Source organism: Heliangelus exortis, chromosome 23 (assembly GCF_036169615.1).
Source record: "Heliangelus exortis chromosome 23, bHelExo1.hap1, whole genome shotgun sequence".
NCBI lineage: Eukaryota > Metazoa > Chordata > Aves > Apodiformes > Trochilidae > Heliangelus > Heliangelus exortis.
In genome coordinates this window covers 4934186-4956475 of record NC_092444.1, presented here as the reverse complement: position 1 = coordinate 4956475, position 22290 = coordinate 4934186, and the positions used below count along the sequence as shown (strand labels likewise).

Sequence of the window (22290 nt, the reverse complement as noted above, 5' to 3'; positions counted from 1 at the left end):
CCCTGAGGTCAGCAATGGGGCCCAGGAGGAGCCCGGAGCCCTCACCCCGCGGGGCCCCGCTCGCCCCCTCAGGCCCCGGCCCCGCCGCCTCACCTCATCCGCGCTCAGCTCCTCCATCGCCTTCCTCTTAATGGTGAACGGAGCGAGGGCGCGTTCCTCTGCCCCGGCGAGGGGCAGCTCCGAGGAAGCGCTCTCCTGTCGCCTCAGCCCCCCGGGCCGCCTCACAAGGGCATCTCCGGGGCGGCCTCGCCTCGCCCGGCCCCGCTGCCGCCGCCGCCGCCCCCGACCCGCTCCCCGCCGCCCACCCGCGCCTCAGCCTCCTCAGCCTCGGCTTCAGCCGCAACCGCGCGTCCCGCCGCGCCCCCAGGAGGAGCCGCCCCGCAGCTGCCCCGCTCTCCCCTTCGCCCCGCACCCCTCAGCCTCGGCCCCCGCCCGCACCGCGGCCCCTGCCCCGCGCAGAGATTATTCATCAAAACAAGAGGGCGGCGGCGGCCATCTTGGGGCGGGATCACGTGAGCCCGCCCGGTGCAGCGGAGGCAGCCGGGCATGCCGGGCCCCGCGCGACACCGGCCAATGGCAGCGCGGGAAGAGGGGCGGGGGCGGAGGCGGGAGAGGGGAGGGGGGACCCGGCGGCGGCGGCGGCGCCGCGCGTCGTGGCGGAGAGGGAGGGGCGGCTGAGTGCGAGCCATGGCAACGGGGGTGAGGGCGGAGAGAGGAGGAGGGAGAGGGGAGGCAGAGCCCTGAGGGCACCCAGGAGAGGGGAGGCAGTGCTGTGAGGGGCAGCGGGGAGAGAGGAGGCAAAACCCCGAGGGCCACCCGGGAGAGGGGAGGTAGAGCTGTGAGGGGCATGTGGGAGAGGGGAGGCAGAAAGAGGAGGCAGAGGTGTGAGGGGCACCGGGATAGACATGGCAGAACCTGAGGGGCACGCGGGAGAGAGGAGGCAGAACCCTGAGGGGAGACGGGAGAAAGGAAGCAGAGCTGTATGGGGTACCCGGGAGAGGGGAGGCAGAGAGAGAAGGCAGAGGTGTGAGGGGTACCCGGGACAGAGATGGCAGAACCTGAGGGGCACCCAGAAGAGGGGAGACAGAGCTGTGAGGGGCGTCCGGGAGAGAGGAGGCAGAACCTTGAAGGGAGACGGAAGAAAGGGAGCAGAGCTGTGTGGGACACCCAGGGGAGAGGAGGCAGAACCCTGAGGGGCACTCGGGAGAGAGGAGGCAGAACCCTGAGGGGCACCCGGGAGAGAGGAGGCAGAACCCTGAGGGGCACTCGGGAGAGAGGAGGCAGAGCTGTGAGGGGCACCCAGGAGAGAGGAGGCAGAACCCTGAGGGGAGGCAGAGCTGTGAGGGGAGACGAGAGAACCGAAGCAGAACCCTGAGGGGAGACGGGAGAGAGGAGGCAGAGCTGTGAGGGGAACCGGGGAAGGCGGGCGAGGGAGCGGGTGGGTGAAGGGCGAGGAGAAGGGCGGGAAGCACAGCGCTGCCAACCGGCAGAGGCGTCGCCGCTTGTCCGGAGGCGGGAGCTGCTCCTCAGGTACGGACATGGGGAGCCAGGCTGGGCTGAGGCTGCGGGGATCTTCCGCTCCCCTAAGGTGTTAGTCCGCTTTTCAGCGCCCAATGGGTGAAATAGTGTTTTGTCTAATTATTATAATAGAACACCGAGGGAAAAGGAAAGTGCTAAGCCCCCACTGAATACCGGCCCTCAGATCTTTCCAAGCCAACCTGAGGGGTTTTTTTCTTATATTGTGTGAAAACACAATTTTTTTTTTCACCTCGTTCCTTCATTATACCCCAAATTTATAATTTTGTGAAAGATATTCATCTCTCCCTCTTTCTTTTCCCTTTCCCTCGAGGTGTCACTCCACATAGAGAACAAAACAGCCGAAATCTGTCTGAGCCTGAAGCCAACTGGGGGTTCACTTCCAGTTCTTGTTTGCTCAGCAGTACAAGGTGTAGGTGAATAAATGAGAAGTTACTTTTTTTGGAAGAGGATGGGAGTTGCATCAGGAAATTTTTGCTGCATGACAGTCACTTAATAACAGCTTCATACACAGCTAACAGAGACTGACTCTGAGTGCAAGAATCTCAAAAAGGGAGGACAACAGGATGTTCTTGAGATGGAAGAAAATTTGGATGCATGTACAAGTGATAGAATTAATACATATTCCCATTAGCACTTCAAATAGTTATAAATATCTTTTTTATACATATGAGGCAGATATATTTAGTCTTGTGTTTCAGAATGCATCATTAACCTACTCTATTGATCTATAGGTGTTTGAACAAAACCAGTGTTTTGGATGACTTAAGGGAAACATTTTGTAAATAATTGAATTATAATAAGTCTTTTTGTAGAATATCTGCGTATTGTTACTTTTTATTTTTGGATAATGCTTCATTTTGTGTTTCTTTACCTTCTTGGTATTGTTTGGTTTTGGTTTTTGGTTTCTGTTCACCTGCCTATGAAGTACTTTCACACAGAGCTAGCGTATTTTAAAATCATTATAATAGAGCAGTAGCAGCTCCTGACAGAGTTCTTAAGGCCATCTTTTCCTTTCTGTAGTGCTTCTTCTGCATACCTTATTAGAGTGCCCAGCTTAAAAACTGTAGAGTTTGAGAGTATCTCCAACATTTGAAATACTCGTTAGGAGCCTGTGCAATTTAAATAAAGACAGAATACGTTCCAGAGGTGCCATCTAGTGGGACAGGAAGTCTGCATGTCTGTGGCTGCATATTGCTGGTGGTATGACAGTGAAGGTTTGCTGCCTGAATTTGTTATTTATATTAGCATAACAGGGAAGAAGTAGCTATTTTCAAATACTCAGTTCTAGAAGGAAAAAACGGTGTCCGGATCCACAGAATGAACACCAGGCATTTTACTGCTGGTTCCCCCCATTTCCCTGTGGAAGGAATACTAGGTCTTCATATTTTGGAAAGAAGCTTGAATTTACATAGTCCTCTAGTAGTTTTAGGAAAGGGTTTTATCTACACGAAACATCCTCCAAGCTTCAATAGACTGTCTGCCTCTGGAGGTAGCTTTAGGAATTCTGAACTCACAAGAAGTATTAGAAAGTTGGTGTTACTTATGTTTTGAAATGCCAAGGATTACTTTAGAAATTTTTTTTGTGTAGAAAAAGATTTCAGTTACTAAGATTAATCTAGATTTAATCAAACTCTTCCCACTAGTCACAGGATCTCTGCAATGTTAATGTTACCAACAATGAACATCAATTCCTTCACATGTAACTACCAAGCTGATCTGACCACTTACATGTGCTTACACAAGGCAGAATAAAACCTGCTTCTCTATGCAGCTTTACACAAGGTCAAAAAAAAAATAAATATTTAACCTAATTGAACAGATGTATGCAAATAAGTCTTAACTAAGGCAGCATTGTTTTCACTCTGAATATGTGCTTAAAAAGTCCAACTATTTTGCAGACTGGGATCTACATGGATTACTCAGACCTCCCTTCATTGTTCTGGGATTTGATCACAGGCTGGTTTCCTCTGGTAAGCTGAACTTAATTATTTTTGAGAACAAAGCAGCTATGGCACAATACAGGACCTTACATTGCACATTTAAGATATAAGCACATGGAGTTAATGAATAATCTTGATCTTCAAGAGAAGCATTTATAATAATAACTCTGCAGCTTTTGTTAGCTGCTTCCTTTGTGGTTTCTTCATTTTTCTACCATTGTTTCTCCTGTTTTGTGTGATGTTGGCACACCCTTCAGAACAGGCAGTTTTTCTTGTTTTGATTTAGACTGTTAGAGACCCAAGACCCAAGCTCACTTGTGTTGTTTGGGTTCCCCCCTCCAAAAAAACCCCAACAAGCATATTCAGCAGTCAAGTAATTAAGACTGGTTCGATTTTAGGCATTTATTAGCAAAAATCAGACCTTTAACACTGGCAACAGCAGACTTATTTCCTGAGCCAGAAACATCAGACCATTTAGGCTAACAGGTACAGGGAATCAGATCTTGTCCAAACACTGGACATGAGGTTGCATCATCTCCTGGGTCTTGCTGTCTCTCCAGGTACAAACCAGCACACATACTCAAGCTCTCTTGAAGACCTGTTTACATACTTGGTTCTCACAACGAAGCTCCTACCAAAAACAAACAAACAAAAAAAAAAACCCAAAATGAAAGTACAGATGCATTTAGTAATCACAGGAACTGCTTCTAAAAGTGAGCACAGAGCCTTTGCTACGACTGCTGGCCACCACTCTGCTGCCATGCTCCAATTTATGCTTAACATTCTGAATTTAACTACACACTACAGTGAAATAATTAAGTTGTTCCAGCTAAACTAAAATTAAAGCATAACATGCTCCATCTGTACCATCAGTTACAAATACCACAGAGCTGGAAGGAGACTTGTGCATACCATGACCACATGATAGATCTTATTTTTGTCATGCAGAGAAAAAATTAGTAGAAATCTGAAGTAAATACCAGGTGGAGGTCATCTCCTTCAAGCCAGTGAGTCCAGCCCCTGTTCTTCTTCTCACCAGTCTGGACACAGACAAGTTTGTCATTTTCCCAAGTAACTAGGCTCTGAGGGAGAGGAAAGAAAAAATGTGTTTCTGTATGTCTCTCTCAGGTCTTCAACATACTCATAGACAAAGTTCTTTTTTCCTGGATAAGAGGGGGCCTAAATACCTCTCCTGGAAGAAAATAAAATTCCTTACTTGAAACCCAGGCTCTCACCTCTGCATTGCATTACAAATTTTTCCACCAATTTCAGGTCAAATAGTTGGATTGACTATGGCATCTTCATTTTGTCACTGCCTCTTTTTTTTTAATATATATTCAGTCTTACCTTGCATTTTCTGTTATCCAGGCCCTTATTATCCTCTTCAAACTCTTCTCCAACTTTGAACTGAAGGGAATAATCTCTGAATGTGCTAGTGGTATGGATATAAAATGAATCTCCATCTTGTTTGATCACTTTCTGAGGCTTCAGCATTTTTGCTATCTTGCGTGTTGCGAAGTCAATACCTTAGAGAGGAGGCAAAAAGGGTCAGAGCTGTATTTCTCACCAGCCATTTTTACAGCCAGGACTTACCTTTATTACTCCTAGATGCATTTCTTAAACAATTTGGCCTTGCTTCTATGCAAGGTTCTGGTTTTTGTTTGGTTTGTTTTTTTTTTTTCTGCTTTGTTTAAAGCTGCGTGTTACAGAGATCAAGTCATGCTCTTCTGTTTTACTCTTAGGAAAGCACTTTAATATTGCACAATTTCTATGCAAGATTTCTAGGATTTGGGGTCAGAAGAGTCCCTTTGGGGTATGGGAGAGTTGTTTTACCTCAGGCACCCCAAGCTTGGTCTAAGGCTTGCCCCCTGCTTAGCTTAATTAAAGAGTTACTGCCTATCCTCATCCTTCGCCAGAGGAACTGACAGAATTTCTATTATCTTAAGACATTAACACACTAAGAGTATATTACTTAGTATTCACACTGAGGGAATAAATTCTCATTAAGGGAGCACACTATTTTTTTTCCTAATAGATAACACACCAGAATTAGAAACAGAAAAGGTATTTTTCACTATGTTAAAGATATCAAATCTACAATTTAAACAAGATAGAGAAGGGACAGCTTACACAAGTCAAAAAAGCAGAAAAGAGTGGGAGAGGCAGGGAGAAGAGAGCAGGCAGCACATGAGGTTGCCTGCTGTCATAGTCTGTAATTAATTTTGTACAAGAAAGCTAATAAAGTACCAAGAACTTCCTTAGCTTCCCATTAAAGCACTGCTAATCTCTGACTATAAAAGATCTGAAGAAGGTAAGAGGTTAGCTTCAAGCACTCCAGAAAGGGACAGTGAGAAACTTATCAACAAGTCAAAGTAATGAGAGAAGTATTTAGTGAAGTGTTTAAAGATAATGACACTAAACTAAAAGACTGCCTGGAACTGGCAAGCACCCAAGCTTTTTTTTTGTTACCTAACATTAATTAACCTTAGATGGAGGTTCTGTAAGTTTGTGCTCAAAAGCAAGCTAAATTGAGTGGATGGACCAAACTCTTCCCTGTCTCTGATGAAAGAGATACTAAATTTCTACTTTTTACAAGTATTAAGCTGAGAAATTCCTGAAATATGCAAAGACACTTGGGGGGCCAGGTGAAGCATACTTAATGCTGCCAGTTTATCAGTAAACAAAGATCCTTCTGTTGTTTTTAGAGGGAAAATAAAATAAATTACAATAAAAAGCTTAAGGCTTTAGCAATATCTAGGTTATAGAAGAACTCAGACTCCTGAATTTCAGGAGGACCCTTCTAGGGGAAGGAAGAATAGAATCAGGTATTTTCACCTACCTAAGGCCACCATATAACCTTCAAAGTTGTCATTGCTGATAAGGTTCCAGGTTCCACTGAAATCCACAGGCATTGCCAGACTCTGGGAAGATGACACAGCCAATTTCTGACCAAAAAGCAAAACCAAAGAAGTAGTTTTCCAACCAGACCTTATATAAGGCAGGCTGTGGGTGGGATTACATCCCAGAGCCTTTCTGATGGAGGGGAAGGGTCCTATTGCTGAGCCAATAGGTGAGAGGGTATCTGTGCATCAGCTTCAGCTCAGCTGGAGGGAAAAGTTCACAGTTTCTGAAATCTGTGTGTGGAGCAAATGTTAAGAGCTCAAGAGTCGCTATGCAAATAAAAAAAAAAAGTGGTTTAAACTGTGTCCATCTTGTATACTTCTGTCATGGACAGATTTTGTCATTATTAAAAGTCCCTGCATGTATGTTAGATCTGTGACTTTATGACCTGAAATCTACATATTTGTTGAAAAGGTGATTACCCACTGCAAATGTATATTTGAACAGACAGGACTTGACTGTTTAACCCTGAATGGTAATTTATCAGCTAATTTTAAAGCAGTAGCTGTGACACAATAATAGAGGTAAGTATTTAATCTTGCTGGCTTATGTCTGCAGTGAACAGTGGGCAGTATCATCTAGAGGTTGTAACAAAAAACTGAAAGACAAATCCTGTTTCTTGATGTTGCTCTCTTGATGTCACTCTGAGGACAGCTCTACTGTGACATGGTTTACCTATCTGTGTTCTGGTTTCTTTAATGCTGTTAGTTAATTCCTAATTAAATGAACACAGATAAACAATTTTTTTTTTTCTCAGATGCCTTCCCAGCCAGAAAGCTAATATTTTGCAGAGAAAATGAAGTTTCTCTGAACTTTAGCTACATTTTTGGAGCTGTCAGTTTGACCTCTGTGACTCATAGAATGGTGCCAGTAGGGAAGCAGGACGTCAAAGCTTGTTTCCTGTTTGCAGATGGATTATTGTTCTCTAATTCATACTAAATTAGGAATGGCACAGAGAAATGCAAATCACTTTTTCTCCTGGACTCAAATAGTAACTTTTCACCCATAAATTGTTATGAGGTTATGGTAGTAAAGCATTGGTGCAATAGTACTGACTCTTCCAATTAGAGTCAGTGCTTGGATAGGTCCTGTGTAAAAACATGGGTACATTTTAATTGAAAATTAAGGTTATGCAGATTTCATCTCAGAGATGTAAAAAAAAAAAAAAAAAAACAAAACCTTTTTCTTTTTTTGTAGAACATCTGTGAATGTCTTGTAACTTTTATGAAGTTGTTCAGTAAACTGCATTATTCACATACTTTAAATTTTCAAGCATATAGATTCTCTTTTAGATTCAGTTCCCTTTTGAAAATGATCCTGGCTGACATTTTTGAATGGGCCACAACAGGGACAGTGATCATGATATTTATAATGGACTGCAGCAGTAGATTGTCAGAGTGCTGTAACAGGCAGGTTTCTGGATGCCACTACTAAAACAAAAGATGCACACTCATCAGTCAGTGTCATTTTTGAACAATGTTCTGTTTTGCAGGCAAAACAGTACTGGCATCATTCTACCTACTCAAAATTATGTAGTTGTCAGGCTTCAGATTTGTTAGTAATTGGATGACTAAAATTAGCATATTACATGCAATTTATTTTACTAAAAGACCCATCACACTAGAGATCTACATACCTGTAACTACAGTAAAACCCTGTGAAATTTACCTTTTTAAAGACCTAAGCTTTATAAAGCATCCTATTGAATTTGCAGCTTCTCTAGAATTACACAAAGGGAACCAACACACCCCAGCAGTATTATTTAGAGAATAAACCTAGACCTAAAGTGCAGTTTTACTCCCAGAAGTGACTACATAAATAGGGTGCTTTCCCATTAGAAAGATCTGCTCTTTATTCAGAAGCTTGCTGGTTGACTTGAGTGCTGAACAGAACTCTTTCTTGCCCTCTGTTCTTGTGAGTGATAAAGACAGTGATCAAAAGAGGAAAGTAGGTCATGTCCTTTCCTATGCACCATCCATACCAGAGTTATCCTCAGTTATGGCACTTTGATTGCTATGGTGTCAGGGGGATATAATTTATCCTTTGGTACCTTTGTTACTACTGGTGATAAATTAACTCAGCCTCATTAGCAAACTACAATGTCAGCCTACCTGAGCTCTGAGGGCAAACATGGCAGACTGAGCACATGAGATGCAGGAGTCACAAGGAAAAAAACCTAAGAATCCTTGATGTTATTTTCTGTCACAGGGCAGTTACAGATGCACTTCTAACTTGTGACTTCATTTTGTTACACTAATTGATACACTATCTTTTTTTAATACACTTTTTTTTATTACACTAATTACATTCATCTCCTTGTAAATTCTCTGCCACCTTCTAAGGCTGGAACTAGTAGAACACAGATGCTCTAGTGTATGGTAAATGTAAAATTCCCAAATCTGCAAGCCCAGTGCTAGCTTCACCACAGGATCCAGGTTTTCCTCATAGTGTCACAACTCCCCTGCTGGGTTTTACATGAGCCCAGGCTCACATATGAGCTCATATATGAGCCCCAGGGCCACTCCTGGTGTTCTGTGTTTACCATCTGGCTTCCAGACTCCTCCTAGAGAAGCCCAGACCTCTGCCTCAGTTCTTTGGGGGTCCCCTGCACAGGGAAGGAGGATGACAGGTTGTCACAGTTATTATCCTGGAACATGTCCCTGGTTCTAGACTTGCCCAAGGGCATCTAGGTCCTGAGTCTCACACTGGCTGGATTTGGTGGTCTGAAAATTGTGAACAGAGTCATCTTGCAGAGAGAGTATGAAAAAGCTGTTGGCCCTTTAGGTAGCATCTTGGAAACTTTGACATTTTTAATAAGGCACAGAACTGGAAAAAAAAAAAACCCAGGATGACAGCAAATAAAGGGAGGTAGAATTTTATCACCATGACATTCACAGTGCCTCTAGTTTATATTCACATAATACAGGTAATAAACTGTTAGATTCAAAAGCAAATCTTTCTAGCAAGGGAAAATATTTCACTTATGTACAGTCTTAATATGATACCATTTCTGCCCAACTCCAGCTACAGCAAACAATTCTGGCTATATACATTTGGCTTAAATGTAAAAGCTCATTTATTATTTGAAATAAAGGGACAACTGTCCCATAATCAGTGCAATAATAATTAATTTCTATCATTTAAATCAATGGCTATTACACCAGTTTCTGAAGGAGGTCTCTGTCCTTCCATGAGAAACAATGCTGTGCTTAACATACAGCACTGGAAGAATGAGTGGAAAACTAAAGCAAAAGATATTTCTGGGAATTGCATGATGCAGACAAATAGGCTGTGTAAGTGAAAGGCAGGCAACTCAAAGCATTATATATCACTTTAGGAGTAATTTTTTTTTCTTCCAGGATAGATCTAAATAATTTACTTAAAGCAATACACATGTTGCCAATTAAAAAAAAATTTTCTATAGATTTATGATCAGTAAGTGGTACATTTTGAAACTAAATGTCTTTGCTAAGACACTGTATGTTACTAAAATATTTGTGCTCAGCAGTCTGAGTTAAAGCTAATCAGAACATTTTGGTTTGTTTGTTAATTTGCAATCATATGCAAGTGTGAATTTGTAGACTTAATTCAAGGCACTGCAACAAAATGTTTAAATGTGAAAGTCTTACTATCAGATTGTAAAAAGATTGTGTAGGTCCAATTATTGAGTGCACCAAACCCCAACAGCAACAACAGATGTACTAAAGTCACAGAATTAGCCCACTATTTACTTCAAAAAACCCCACAACACTCCCCAGACAAAAAAATCAAGCCCTAAAACCCCCACATTTTCCTGTACCTAACTGAATTTTTTTTTCACAGCAGAAATCAAGTTGTATAGTGCCTGTTAGTTCTTGGAATCACTTGTATTTTTCTGTAAGGGAGCCAAGACCACTCCAGCATTCCTGTCTTCACTCTCTGGACTATAGAGATTATGTTTTTCTATGTATTCTTGAACCACATCAGGCACCAGGTAACGAATGCTCTGCCCCCTCCTCAGTGCTCTTCTAATCTTGGTAGAGGAAATGTCATTTGTGATCCATTCTTCCACAAGGTGAATGTTATTCCTGTGTCTCCACAAAAGGTCAGATTCATAGATGAACTGCTGAACATTGCTTCCTGCCCTACTGATGCATACAAGTCCATGATTTTCCACTATTTCAGTGATGTCCTCCAACTTCCACAGATTTGGGATCCCAAAAGATTCCAGCATGTCACTTCCACAAAGCAATTTGACCTGTGGGACACCTTAAAAAACAAATAAATAAGAAACAGGGCTTGGTTTAGGCCACCAGACTTTATCTAACTTCATGGGGACAGTTAATTTCTAGGCTGCTTCTCTGTATCTTTAGTTAAGAAGAGACAATGGAATAAAATAAAAAGAGATTCAGGTATTTCATTTATACTCAGTAGCCTCAAGACAGCTTTTTGTGAAAAAAAGGTTATGGGAGTCTTTTTGTTCAAAAGGACTAGAAAATAAACTCTAATGTGCTCATTTAGCCTTGGAGTGAATCAACCACTGTAAGTAAAAGAAAATACAAAAAGAAAATACAAAGTAAAAGAAAATACAGAGAAAATTCTAGAAAATGTAAGTGTGAAGGAGACTATAATGCTGTTAACACTTTATGTGACATTCCAGAGAGCTACAGAAGAGGAACTTAGTTTTATGAGCACAAAAGCACAAAAAAGCAAAGAAAATACAACTGAAAACAAAGCCCCACAGGCTCTGTACCCTGACTCCAGGGGACTCTCTTCAATCCTGTGTTTTATAGGGAATCTAGAAATGGGATCTGCAGACAGGAGCCATCTGAAAGTCATGGAAGCAAAACTGAGAATGCTACAGCAAAGTAGTAAATACTTCAGGTAAATACTACCTAAAATTACAAAACCAAGCTGTGTCTGCTGCACAATGTTTTTAATTACAATTTAAAATGATACTGTGCCAGATATATTTTAAATTTCAGGACTTAATCCTGTCCTTTCTTTCTTCAGCAACTTACAATTTGATCCAAAGTTCTGTAACTACAGTTTAGCAAAGTTATGTAGGTAAAATGGGTAGCTCAGCCTTGTTTCAGCTAAAATTTCTATTATCTAGAGTATTTCTCATGTCCTATATATTTGATCCTTAGTTGCCTTGTTGCAACACCTTCTTTATACTATAGGATCCCTGAAATCAGTACCAAGAACTAGCATAAAATAAGTAATTCATCAGCACAATTCCTTTGAATAAGCTTCTAATTCATAAACAGACTTTACTTTTTATAGCTGGAGTCTGATTTTTCTTTTTTATGGGTTCATGTCTATTTGGTTCCTGTTTCCTCTTCCGTCCTGGCTTTGTCAAAGGTTTGCAGTCAGCATTCTGCAGACTGTTGGTAGGATCAGGAGATAAAAACTTTTGATGCTGGTACCTGCAAAACAGATGGATTTTAGGTATTTTAAAGATGTAGGAGAACATAGGGAAGGGTTCTACTAAATAATCTTTCACCACTTTCACAGACAATCCATCCAAGAACAGATCTGCTGGAACAGAGAGTTGAGTCACAAGATGGTCAAAATGCAAAGACTTCAACAGCTACAAGGTTGGTGTGTTTATTTTTTAATTAAAAGTAATTTAAAAAAAGAAGAACCTCAGTGAAGTAGCAGTAACTGGAAAACTAAAAAACTTTAAAAATACATTCCTTCAGACAATGCTCATGCCAACCCTTAGTACATAAATGGGCAGCATAGCAAAACTGGACTGAAATCAGGGAATCTTGTGTAGCCTGTGTCTGTCCTAATCTAGTCTATTGTCCTTCCTCATGTTTTCAGCACAAAAACTGAACAAAGTCTAAGAAACAAAGTATTTCAAAAATTGTTCACAGGCTCATTTGCTGTAAGTTCAGGGATAATGGTGCAATCTTTACAGTGCTCATATAAATAGTGCTTCTGGCTTCACTGGTTTGGGGTTAGCCTGCTATTATTCTGACTTGTTAGAGCTAACAATTCCTCATCCTTCTTGAGATTTTTTAGGATTTGGCTAAAGAATACCTTAAAACTTTCAGTGTTTCCATCCACTCACTCTGGCTGCTTTCCCACTCATCAACTTCCACCCAATCTGAGTTTTTTGTAGCCAGTTTTGCCATCGTCACTCGGTGATTGGCACTGATCAGACCTTTCTTCTTATAGGCATCACCCACTGGTGAAATGATCCCTTTGATTACTTTGTATTTTCCTGTGGAAAAAACACATCACACAAGAGCATGAAAAGTGGTTAAGCAGATGTTATTTCTGCCACAGTTTTATTTCTATCATAATACCAGCTGTGACAGTCAGCCCAGTGGAAAAGTACAGTATGGCAGCACAATTAAACATTTAGTAAGGTACATTAGAAAGATAGACTTCTCTAAAGAAAAAAACATAAAACTCATGCTTTAGCTCATTCATTAATAAGCAACACATATGACTGTTCTCTCATGCATTTGACTTACCTGATTTTGTAGGATACAGACATGCATGCTAACTTCAATCTTATTAGTATTTAAAAAAAAAATATCTGACCCTGTCAAACAGGCATTCATATACACAAAAGATTAATTTTAGCATTCAGGTCATCAGAGCTGTTCTGAATTAATCACCATCCTACCTGTTTCATGAAAGTAGTCTTTAGCCAGCTCAAAGAGCCTTAGATGCATGTTTGTAATGGGATTGAAGGACCCACAGGCCAGCAGCACTACTTCAGTCTTCTTGTCAGGATCATCCATAGTTACTCTCTCCAGCTACAGAGCCAAGTGGAGAATGTTGCTTCTAGCTACCAGCCACTACAAGAACAGACCAGACTGAAAAATAATGATTCTTACTTATTGTGTTGCCAATAAGCAGAAGATTTCAAGATGGGATTGAATACTGTATTTGCTTTCAAAAGTTTCTCTGATTGTTCATGTGATCCTGCATTATTCAATTTCCCAAACCACAGCCTCTGGTTCTTTCTCATTGTTCCTGGCTAGAGAGACTCAAATTTGCTTTGCCTGTTTATTATCCAAGCAGCTGCAATTCCCTCCTGTATGGAAGAGGAAAGATATTTAAATATAAAATCACTGAAAACAGGCTGCTTGCCTACAGAGAGGACAAAATACTGCCCACTCTGAAGCAAAGCAGCTCATGCAGAAAAACTTAATGAGATTATTTTCCTGATTGCAGACAGACTTCATTAGAACTGTGCAGGTTTTTTAAGATGCCAATGGCAATTAGCTGCCAAAAGACACATCTGCAGTGAACTTCCATATAAATAACTTCCTTACTTCTAGTGCTTACAGGCCAGAACAGAACATCCTATGACTGTTCCCAGTGCTGCTATTCTAAATTACAGGAAGTCTTCAGTAAAAGCCATAGAACTAACACTAACATTATATTGTATTTAATGAGGAGAAAAGATTCAATAATTCTTTTTTCAGGATTTATTTACATTTTACATTCTCTTGGTAAGTGGGAAGAGAGTGCTAGAGACTAAACATGAAAACAAGCCATCTACTTTGTCTTGCAGAAAGTCACTGATAGAGGTACCAGTGGAACAGATGATAGAAGAATAGTTAATTAGGAAAAAAAAAAAGCTGCCATTAAATACTTTTTTTTTTCTTCTTAAAAAATACAAAAGCACTGTTCCAATTTTGAACTTAAGTTTCAGAAAGCTGCTTATGGACTGGAGAAAATAAGGACACTTCACTATTTATCTTTTCCATTTCTCTTCACACTACATGGATTTTTCCTTCTCAGTGTTCTTTTCTTTTATGAGAATATTCTGGCTTGCCAAAAATGGTTTCTCCTAGCCCTCAACAAATGAAAACTGGGATATGTAATGTGCCATTTTCTTGCTCTCTGTGAGATGTCTGAGACATCTGTGGTGAGCACTGAGTTCTCTGCCATTGTTTCTACAGCAACATCCCTGCCTGCAACAATCCCACCAGGTCACACTCACGTTCTGCCTCTTAAACAAAAAAGCAAACTTTAAAAATGTTCTTTTTAACTGCAGAATAGTTCAGCGTTAAAGGGTTTGGAGTTGGTTGCAATGCAGTGTTCACAGGGGCATCAAGGAGGAGAGTTACTATGGGAACAGGCAAGGGAAGGAGTTAGACTTGTCTTTGTGATGCATAAAGCCCTGCTTTCCACAGAAAGTGGCTCCTACTGCAAATCTGAAGAAGGCTGATTGGAAAACAAACAAACAAGGTCAAAAATGATAGAAATTTTAAAGATGAAAATACGTAATGCTTTTTCTGAAGTTAGCCAAGTGTCCATTTTCATGCTGCTAGCCAGTTTTACAAGCTTCAGAAACAGGCAATTATTGCATGATAAACTCACCTTGTAGTGTTTCATACCTGCATAGAAATGGAGAATATAACTTCATGGTTTGCACACCCCCTCTGCCTGCCACTCTTTTCATGCATGGCTGATGAGGAGAGCAGAGGAAATGGCAGAGCCATCATCCTGTGATTCCCTCTCCTGTTTTGTCACTTTTTATGGGATCTGCTTTGCATGAAGTGACCTTCATATAGCTCTAACTTTTTGGGGAAAGATCAGCAATTTGCACATCCCAGAAGAGAAGCAGAAGACCAGGTTCTGCCTGAGGTGGATATGGAGCTAACTATTCTTTTGTATAATAACACAAGTAGTTTTTTGGAATTGTGATAATTTGGCACCACAGCTGATTATTGCAGTTTGACCCCAAGAGCCAAACTATTTGGACTTGGATTAAGGGTTGGACTTGATGATCTCTGAGGTCCCTTCCAGCCCAGCTAATTCTATGATTCTATGATTTGTCCAGCTTCTGCTACACAGAGATGAGAGATTTAAGATAGGGATACAAAGTAGATTGACCTCACTTGGACTTTCCATAAGTGGATCCATCCTGGATCATTTTTCCTTCTGAAAAGGGAGGCATCCTGTGATGTATTCCTTTACATAGATGCTTATATATAATCTCATCATTTTTATATGTAATCTTACCAGCATTTAGCATGGAGTACTTGCAGTCCTGCTAGTGCTTAGCTCGACTGGACACATATTTGCAGTAAAATAAACCATCCCAGGATTCCTACAGTGGATTTGGGGGTGGTTCTGAAAACCAAGGAGTTCGCTTCTGCGGGTAAGCAGAAGTCAATAGTCAGGATGCTCTGCTCAATCGCATTTAAATTTCTGAGGTAAATATTTACTGAATGAGCTTATCGATCCGTAGAATACCGATCTATACAGAACACAGTGTTTGCATATACATATGCAAATATATACATACAGCTGTGTGTGGAATACACACACCAATATTAAGTGCGGGCTCTGCAGCTCCCGCTCTCCGGTTCCGCTGTCTCCCAGCACCCCCCTCCTCTCCTCCCCACACCGCGGGGCCTGCGCAGATCCACGGTCCGGACTGTGCGGGACGGGGAGCAGCCCCGAGTCGGGTCGGGTCCCCGCCGCATCCCCCCCGTCTCCCCAGCTCCGCTGCCGCCCGCGCTTACCGCCCGCGGCCGCGCAGCTCCGCGCAGAGAGCCCGCAGGGCCCGGCCCAGCGCGGTCATTGGCCCCGGCGCGCCGGAAGCAGCGCGGGTGGGAGGTGGCTGCGCCGCCGGTTCCGTTCCCGGTCTGGGTCTGGGTCCCGCCCGCCGTGGTCCGTCCCAGGTAAGGAGCGGTGGGCCCGGGCGGTTTGTGGCCTCCGTTCTGTGAGTGCGGCTCAGCCCGGGATCAGCTCCGGGAAGGAGGAACCGACGGCTGCAGACCCGGCCCGGGGATGGGCAGGCAGGGCTCGGGTAGTGCCTCAGGTTCTCTCGGTTCTCCTCGGACCACCGGTTCGGTCTCCTCGATCAGAACCAGCCGGCCAACGGCTCCTGAGGCGGGGCGTTACCCAGGGATATCCCATGGATGGCTGCCTGCTCCTGGGTGGTAGCAAAAAAAACCGCAAACATCCTCTAAAATGCTCTCGTTTTCTCTGCCGGAGGTGTTTGCATGTCAGACGCCTGGCAGCCGGGTCGTTGTCTCTTAAATAGTTTCCTAAGGGGCAGCTGAAGAGTCGAAGCTGTTGTTTCATATAGCGGGACCCTCAGAATTTCAGTAATTGTTGCTTGGTTCCAGCTTTGTTTGTTTTCATGTGCTGTGGCTGTTTCAGTTACTACGTTGTGAAGTGCCTGTTGCTACAAAGAGAACAATCCTGTAACCTCAGTTTTAGATTTCTGTATTCCCAGTGCAAGCGTTTTAACTCGACATCTCATCATCTTGCATTATAGAAGATACTGCATAATTTTATCATAGTTCCACGATTTTAAACTAAGTTTTAAGTTGCTGATACACCGTAGTACAATGTTCTTTCTCCTAGGAGTGTCATGTAACAACTTAAAGTTTTCATGTGAAAACAGAAAATGGCTTCAAGAGGAACCACAGAGACCAGTAAACTGAAACAAAACTTGGAAGAGCAATTGGATAGATTAATGCAGCAGCTTCAAGATCTGGAGGAATGCAGGTAATATAAAGAGATGCTTCCCTCTTTTGGGGGAATGTTTTTCTAGTGGCTGGTTGAAAAAAGTGGTACCATGAAAGGTTAGGGTTTCAAGAATCTTGTGTTGTTTTTTTTTTTTTTTACCTTGTGTTTTGCTATGGCCTTCTGTTTCTTAATTAGGTGGAATGTTTGTATTAGCAAAAATTATTTTTAAAAAAATGTTCTTTTTATTAAGATCATTCTAGTTATCATCTTATTGAGGAAAATGCTTAAATTAAATGAAGTCCTTTACTCCATGTCACATCTCAGGCTCTGAATTGATGTGTTGTTGGATCCCCTTTAGAGAGGAGCTAGATGCAGATGAGTATGAAGAGACCAAAAAAGAAACTCTAGAACAGCTGAGTGAGATCAATGACTCCCTGAAGAAGATAATGTCTGGAGACATGACCTTGGTGGATGAGCTCAGTGGGATGCAACTGGTAAGGGTGATGTATTGCTGAAAATAATTCACATTCTGCCTGGACTCAATGAAAAAGAAAATATGTATGAATGGTTTGTTCTAATTTTTAGACAGGAATGTGTGAAAGTTAGTTCTCTGATTTTATTGGTTTTGTTATTAAACATATGTGCACATATGAACACTTGGTTAGGTCTCTTCATATTACATTTTTAAAAATCACTGAAGAATCAACTGTAACTCTAGAAAAAAAATGTGGGAAGCTGCAGGGACTAAATATATCAGATTCTTAATATAGAAAAGTAACACTTGTACTTCAGGAAGTTGCTGGAAATGATCAGAAATCAAGAGCTGTAATGTAAAGTATCATAGCTCTTTCTTAGTGAAAGTGCACTAATTGGTGGATTTTTCAAGCACTGCATAAAGATTTATAATTTTACATCTTGCTCACATGGTTAGGGAAAAAGAGAAAAGCTCTCTTTATCTCAAATGATGCAGCAGATACTAATGATGCTTTCCAGCCTGCTTTCATCTTGTCATGCAGCTGCAGCTTGTGACCATTAGTTCTCATCTTTCTTGCCCTTTTCTTTCCAGGCAATACAAGCAGCCATCAGCCAAGCCTTTAAAACTCCAGAAGTAATTAGAATGTTTGCAAAGAAACAGCCAAGGCAATTGAGGACAAGGTTGGCAGAGGTGAAGGTTTCTTTTTTACTGTTAAAATTTGAGCCTGACTGGTTTAAATATATAATGATTGCAAGAAGAGCTTTAGAAACCTTGGTGTTAGCATCATAAGGAGATGGAGAAGTTAATTCCCTTTAAGAATCTGTTCAGTTTTAAATGTTCTTTGAGGTAATGGGGACAACAATGTGTATTTCTTGAATTACCTGCTGCCTTGCTGCTTCAAAGCAAAAAACCTGATGAAGAGATAGTGAATTGAGTATAACTGCACACAGAAAATCTGAAGAGGATGGATCTGGTTTGTATGGAGAGGCTGGAGAGTGCACTCCTATTTCAGAGATAAGATTGATCTTGAGATTGTGATAAAGTGAAATGGAATACAACTCTTTCATGTGATGTGTGAGCTCAAAATTTGGAATAACTGTTTAGAAGAGATTGAGGTTTGGGGAAATGAGGAATGCTAAGTTTAGGTGCAAAGAGTATTTGCAGAATGGTCAGAAAATCTTGATGGCCATCTTTTATAGGTAGCTCCTATGGGTACCATGCTTACTGATGATATTTTTAAGCTGCTGCATTATCCATGCAGTTGTATTGAATGAAACTAATGGGAAGTTTATATATTTTAATTTATTTCCACTCTTGGTATACAGATGGACAGAGATTTAATGGTTGGAAAGTTGGAACGAGACCTACACACACAGCAGAAAGTGGAAATCCTGACTGCCCTCAGAAAGCTTGGTGAGAAGGTAAGGTGTTGGTATCATAGGTGAATAGAAATCTGTTTATATATTGAAGAGGAATTTGAAATCATTAAAATAAGAAATGGCAACATTTTTATGAGCCAATGTTAAAATGCAGCTTGTTTTTGTAGTACATAAACATCCTTCCATGTTAATACTTAGCTTTCTGAAGCACTCACTACTGAACATATATAGCATTTTATTTTTCTCTAGGGCTTTTTCTACTTTAAAATGCTTTACCTGGTGAATGAATTGCATGTGAGCTGGTACAAGTCAATGATATTTATAAAAGCTACAAACAAATTATGTTACTGGCTTTTTACCACCTCTCCACCTGGAAAGAACTGTCTAAGACTTTTTATATACTCTGAGTTTTACCTCCATTTTCGGGTAATAATACCTGCCTTTTGGTGCAAGGTGAATAAATTGGAGAGATGAGTGATCAGTGGCAGAACAATCGCTATTTTTTACCACTAGGGGGAGGAAGAGAAGTTGTTATTTCTTGGTGGTAGAAGAAAATGGGTTGCTGCTGTTAAGCTTTTGTAGAGAATGAGGGAATTTAATGGGAAAGATCAAGTGCTGTACTTCAAGGAGCTTTCCAAGCAGATTATATTAGCAAATTCTTTCCCTCAGAATATTTTTATTGTGTGACTGTCAGAAAAAAAATGTTTTGGAAATAGGTTAAAAGGCTATTAAAGGATTGTGAACCCCAATGTGTGACACTATCTAATCCTCCTGGCATGAGCTCTCTGGATCCCTTCAGACAAGCCCCTTCAGCACATTTTGACACAGTCCCTTTATCTTTTCAAATAATCAGTATCCTACTTCAGAGGACTTGCAAGGACAGTAGATTCACACCTGTTCTGAATGTGAAAAACAATCATAATATTACATGTTTGTCAGCACACTACTGCAAAGTGTTAAATAGCTAGATGCTTGCTTACAAAGCACAACAGAGGCAGGTAATTAATACTTCTTAATTAATTAATCTTTTTAATTATTTAATTAATTTTAAATTATTTTTAATAATTAATAATAATTTAAAATAAATTAAATTAATTAATAAATTAAATAAATTAATATATATTAATATATAATATTATAATATATAATTATTATAAACTATTTATTTATATTTTTATATTTTAAATATAGATATTATTGATATAAATATATTTATAAATAATTTTTATATTAATTATTAAATATAAATTATAAATTATTATATATAAATATAATATATAATATAAATAATATTAATGTAATAATAGAAAATAATAAATTAATTAAAAATAAAAATAAAAATAATAATAAATAATTTAATTAAATAATTAATTAAAATAAAAATAAATAAATAATAAAATTAATTAATTAATTAAACTAATTAATACTAATAAAAAAGTAATCCTTCATTCCAACATCATTTGGGATGCCTGTACCTGTTTCTCATCTGTTTAATAAATTGATGCAAATGCTCTGGACAGTTTGTCACACTTCTACTTTGCTTTAATGAGGAAAAGCTGAATCTTCCAAATGTAGGTTACTACTTGATTATTGTAAATATTTTATGGGCATCTGTCACGAGGCATCAGAGCACATAAAAGCAAAATATACATGTGCAAATGTCACTTTTTAGGAAGAAAACCATTCTAGGTCATTGACTCTTAACACAGTCAGAATGGGTGGTGGCTGCATATTTTTGATTTTCTCAATAGATGTGAAACAAACTTAGATCTTAGCTCATTGTCATATTCACCACTTGACAAAAAAGTAGTTTACACATTTACATAGTTTTGGTTCAGAGGTGTCTTTTTATCAGCTTGAAACTTAGTGGAGGATGCAGAGGAATGTCTGGTGATGTGTGTGCTCTCCTTCCTGAGCTGACAGGCACCACTGAGGAAAAAAAAAAAACCAGCAGCAGGGGAAGTAGCTTGCATTTTTACTTTGCCTTTTTTATGTTAGTTAATGCTGCCACTTAAAAGCTGCAAATTGCTAATTGCTGTTCTTGTATGTGCCTGGGTTACAAGAGTGTGAGAATATGCACTGTTAAGGTAGGTAGTTCACAGTTGTGGCCTTTTTTTGATTTAGCTCACTCCAGATGAGGAGATGTTCTTGTCAGCAAATGCTGGTGCAGCCCTGAACCAGTTTGAGAAAGTCTCCACTGATCTTGGTAAGTTTTAATTCTCAAAACTTTCAGTTTCTTTGCTTTATTTAGCACTGTTTAATAGAAATACCAGTGATTCCCCTATGAAGGAGTTTGGGTGCTGTTCCAGCACTGCTCAGCTGTAACCAAAACAATTTTAGCTGCAAGTCCAAAGCACAGCAATATGGGAGCTGACTCCATTCCAGTCAAACCCAATACAACGTGGATGGTTTCAGACCTGTCAAGCCAGGATGTCTTTATTTTACATTAGCTTAAGTGTTCTAGTTTTCAAAATGGAGGTTTGCTTGATTTAAGTTGTGTGTAAAGAAATTGATGATTTCTGATGCTTAATGAAAATGTTTTTTCCTCTCATAGGATCAGGAGACAAAGTCTTTGCACTAGCAAGTTTTGAAGTAGAGAAGGCAAAGCAATGAAGAGGTGTGTGAGGCTTCTGTCTCTCCAGTTATCAGCCACATGGGACTTCTGTTATATTGCTTTTTTTTTTTTTTCTATTTTTAATGTTGGAAAAAACCCCAAACCTAAACCAAAACAAACCCTAAACCTCTTGGGTTCTTAACCAGAAGACATGAAGTAAACATCCTTAAGTGCACTTTGGAACCTTGGTGTCTATGCCCTTTAGTAACATAAGCTCTGAGGCTGAACACTATGTGGTACTCTAAAAACAAAAGCATGGTATGACTGTCTTTGGAAAGAATCAGCTATTTTGAAGTTTTCTTAATGTGTATTTCTCTAACCATTAAAACAATCTTTTTGCATGTGGTTGTAGCAAGCAGATCTTTTTCAGGAACAGTCCTAGTGAGTGAGTGGTTTTTTTTGGGTGATTCTTCACGTTGCTCTCAAGTTATCTTCATTTTTGTCTGGACTCCCTTCTAAGTAGTTTGTAGAAGGACTGCACACTGAAGCTTTGAAAAATTGACACAGTTTGTTTGAAATGCCATCTTTCTACAAACTGTTTGCAGAAGAACCAAAATGAGACTGTGTGGTGCTCATTGGCTCTTAGCTGCTTGGTTGCTGTACACATGAATGAATTCTATTGTGTCCCAGCCCTGACTGACAAACAATGGGAGCTCTGTAGGGAGGCTTCTGGAGTAATTTAACCTTGTGTGTTGAAATGACAGGGAATTGCTAGGAAGTGGCAATGGGAAGCCCTCTCTGTGACCACTTTAGCTCTGGGTGTGTAACTACATGCTGCCATTATTTCCCAGTATTTCTGAGATAGCAGGAAATAGCTGGCAGGGAGAAATAAGTTTTAAAAGGGGGAAGAAAAGCTCCCATGAACTGATTGGTGCAAGTGGTGCTCAGTCTGGTGGTGCTGTGGAGAGGGGAGTCTGAGCCTCCAGAGGGAAGTTAAAAAGAAGGATTGAGTATCTTCAGAAATATTTCTGTACATGTGGATGCAAAACTCTATTTCTTTTTGCT

At 40.5% G+C, this 22290-nt stretch overlaps 4 protein-coding genes across 13 annotated transcripts in view; 1 reads left to right on the top strand and 3 right to left on the bottom strand.

The window, feature by feature from the left end:
• UBE4B (ubiquitination factor E4B) overlaps positions 1-283 on the bottom strand; it is a 38496-nt gene extending 38213 nt beyond the window's left edge. For 4 of the 5 annotated variants that reach the window (XM_071767339.1, XM_071767341.1, XM_071767342.1 and 1 more), the window contains exon 1: positions 94-255. In XM_071767339.1, coding sequence (XP_071623440.1) covers positions 94-117 — 24 coding nt within the window. In that variant the 5' untranslated portion in view covers positions 118-255. Of the gene's footprint in view, positions 1-93 lie in introns of all 5 variants that reach the window. The other variant, XM_071767343.1, reaches the window with a different exon arrangement.
• A 3583-nt stretch (positions 284-3866) lies between these two features.
• Positions 3867-6454, bottom strand: RBP7 (retinol binding protein 7). 2 transcript variants are annotated; one of them, XM_071767150.1, is made up of 4 exons: positions 6319-6454; positions 4827-5005; positions 4392-4561; positions 3867-4110 (listed from the first exon to the last, which is right to left on the bottom strand). In XM_071767150.1, exons 1-3 carry the CDS (start codon positions 6389-6391, stop codon positions 4436-4438), a joined length of 378 nt encoding a protein of 125 aa, XP_071623251.1. In that variant the 5' UTR covers positions 6392-6454; the 3' UTR covers positions 3867-4110; positions 4392-4435. The 2 variants fall into 2 exon arrangements, with proteins under 2 accessions (XP_071623251.1, XP_071623250.1); XM_071767149.1 differs by having other exon boundaries at positions 4460-4561.
• Positions 6455-9239: 2785 nt separating this feature from the next.
• NMNAT1 (nicotinamide nucleotide adenylyltransferase 1) lies at positions 9240-15983 on the bottom strand. 3 transcript variants are annotated; one of them, XM_071767143.1, is made up of 6 exons: positions 15863-15953; positions 14495-14555; positions 13003-13179; positions 12408-12591; positions 11637-11788; positions 9240-10628 (listed from the first exon to the last, which is right to left on the bottom strand). In XM_071767143.1, the coding sequence occupies exons 3-6, from the start codon at positions 13118-13120 to the stop codon at positions 10228-10230; spliced, it is 855 nt and encodes a 284-aa protein (XP_071623244.1). In that variant the 5' UTR covers positions 13121-13179; positions 14495-14555; positions 15863-15953; the 3' UTR covers positions 9240-10227. The 3 variants fall into 3 exon arrangements, with proteins under 3 accessions (XP_071623244.1, XP_071623243.1, XP_071623245.1); XM_071767142.1 differs by lacking the exon at positions 14495-14555 and having other exon boundaries at positions 13003-13177; positions 15863-15983; XM_071767144.1 differs by lacking the exon at positions 14495-14555 and having other exon boundaries at positions 13003-13177; positions 15666-15917.
• Positions 11936-21626, top strand: LZIC (leucine zipper and CTNNBIP1 domain containing). 3 transcript variants are annotated; one of them, XM_071767147.1, is made up of 7 exons: positions 11936-11959; positions 16713-16856; positions 17176-17311; positions 17884-17982; positions 18618-18713; positions 20796-20877; positions 21226-21626. In XM_071767147.1, exons 2-7 carry the CDS (start codon positions 16756-16758, stop codon positions 21282-21284), a joined length of 573 nt encoding a protein of 190 aa, XP_071623248.1. In that variant the 5' UTR covers positions 11936-11959; positions 16713-16755; the 3' UTR covers positions 21285-21626. The 3 variants fall into 3 exon arrangements, with proteins under 3 accessions (XP_071623248.1, XP_071623247.1, XP_071623246.1); XM_071767146.1 differs by lacking the exon at positions 11936-11959 and adding an exon at positions 14510-14579; XM_071767145.1 differs by lacking the exon at positions 11936-11959 and adding an exon at positions 15931-16021.
• The last annotated feature ends 664 nt before the right edge of the window (positions 21627-22290 follow it).

Bases quoted from the DNA above. Each gene is read 5' to 3' on its own strand.
- RBP7 (XM_071767149.1), bottom strand. From the start codon at position 6,391: ATGCCTGTGGATTTCAGTGGAACCTGGAACCTTATCAGCAATGACAAC. The intron at 5,006-6,318 runs GTAGGTGAAAAT...CTCCTCTCTAAG, and splicing joins AGGTTATATGGTGGCCTTAG to GTATTGACTTCGCAACACGC. The intron at 4,562-4,826 runs GTAAGACTGAAT...CCTCTCCCTCAG, and splicing joins TGGATAACAGAAAATGCAAG to AGCCTAGTTACTTGGGAAAA.
- NMNAT1 (XM_071767142.1), bottom strand. From the start codon at position 13,120: ATGGATGATCCTGACAAGAAGACTGAAGTAGTGCTGCTGGCCTGTGGG. The intron at 12,592-13,002 runs GTAGGATGGTGA...TTTTTTCCACAG, and splicing joins AGACTACTTTCATGAAACAG to GAAAATACAAAGTAATCAAA. The intron at 11,789-12,407 runs GTATTCTTTAGC...TCTGTTTTGCAG, and splicing joins GAAACACTGAAAGTTTTAAG to GTACCAGCATCAAAAGTTTT.
- LZIC (XM_071767147.1), top strand. From the start codon at position 16,756: ATGGCTTCAAGAGGAACCACAGAGACCAGTAAACTGAAACAAAACTTG. The intron at 17,312-17,883 runs GTAAGGGTGATG...TTTTCTTTCCAG, and splicing joins AGCTCAGTGGGATGCAACTG to GCAATACAAGCAGCCATCAG. The intron at 20,878-21,225 runs GTAAGTTTTAAT...TTCCTCTCATAG, and splicing joins GAAAGTCTCCACTGATCTTG to GATCAGGAGACAAAGTCTTT.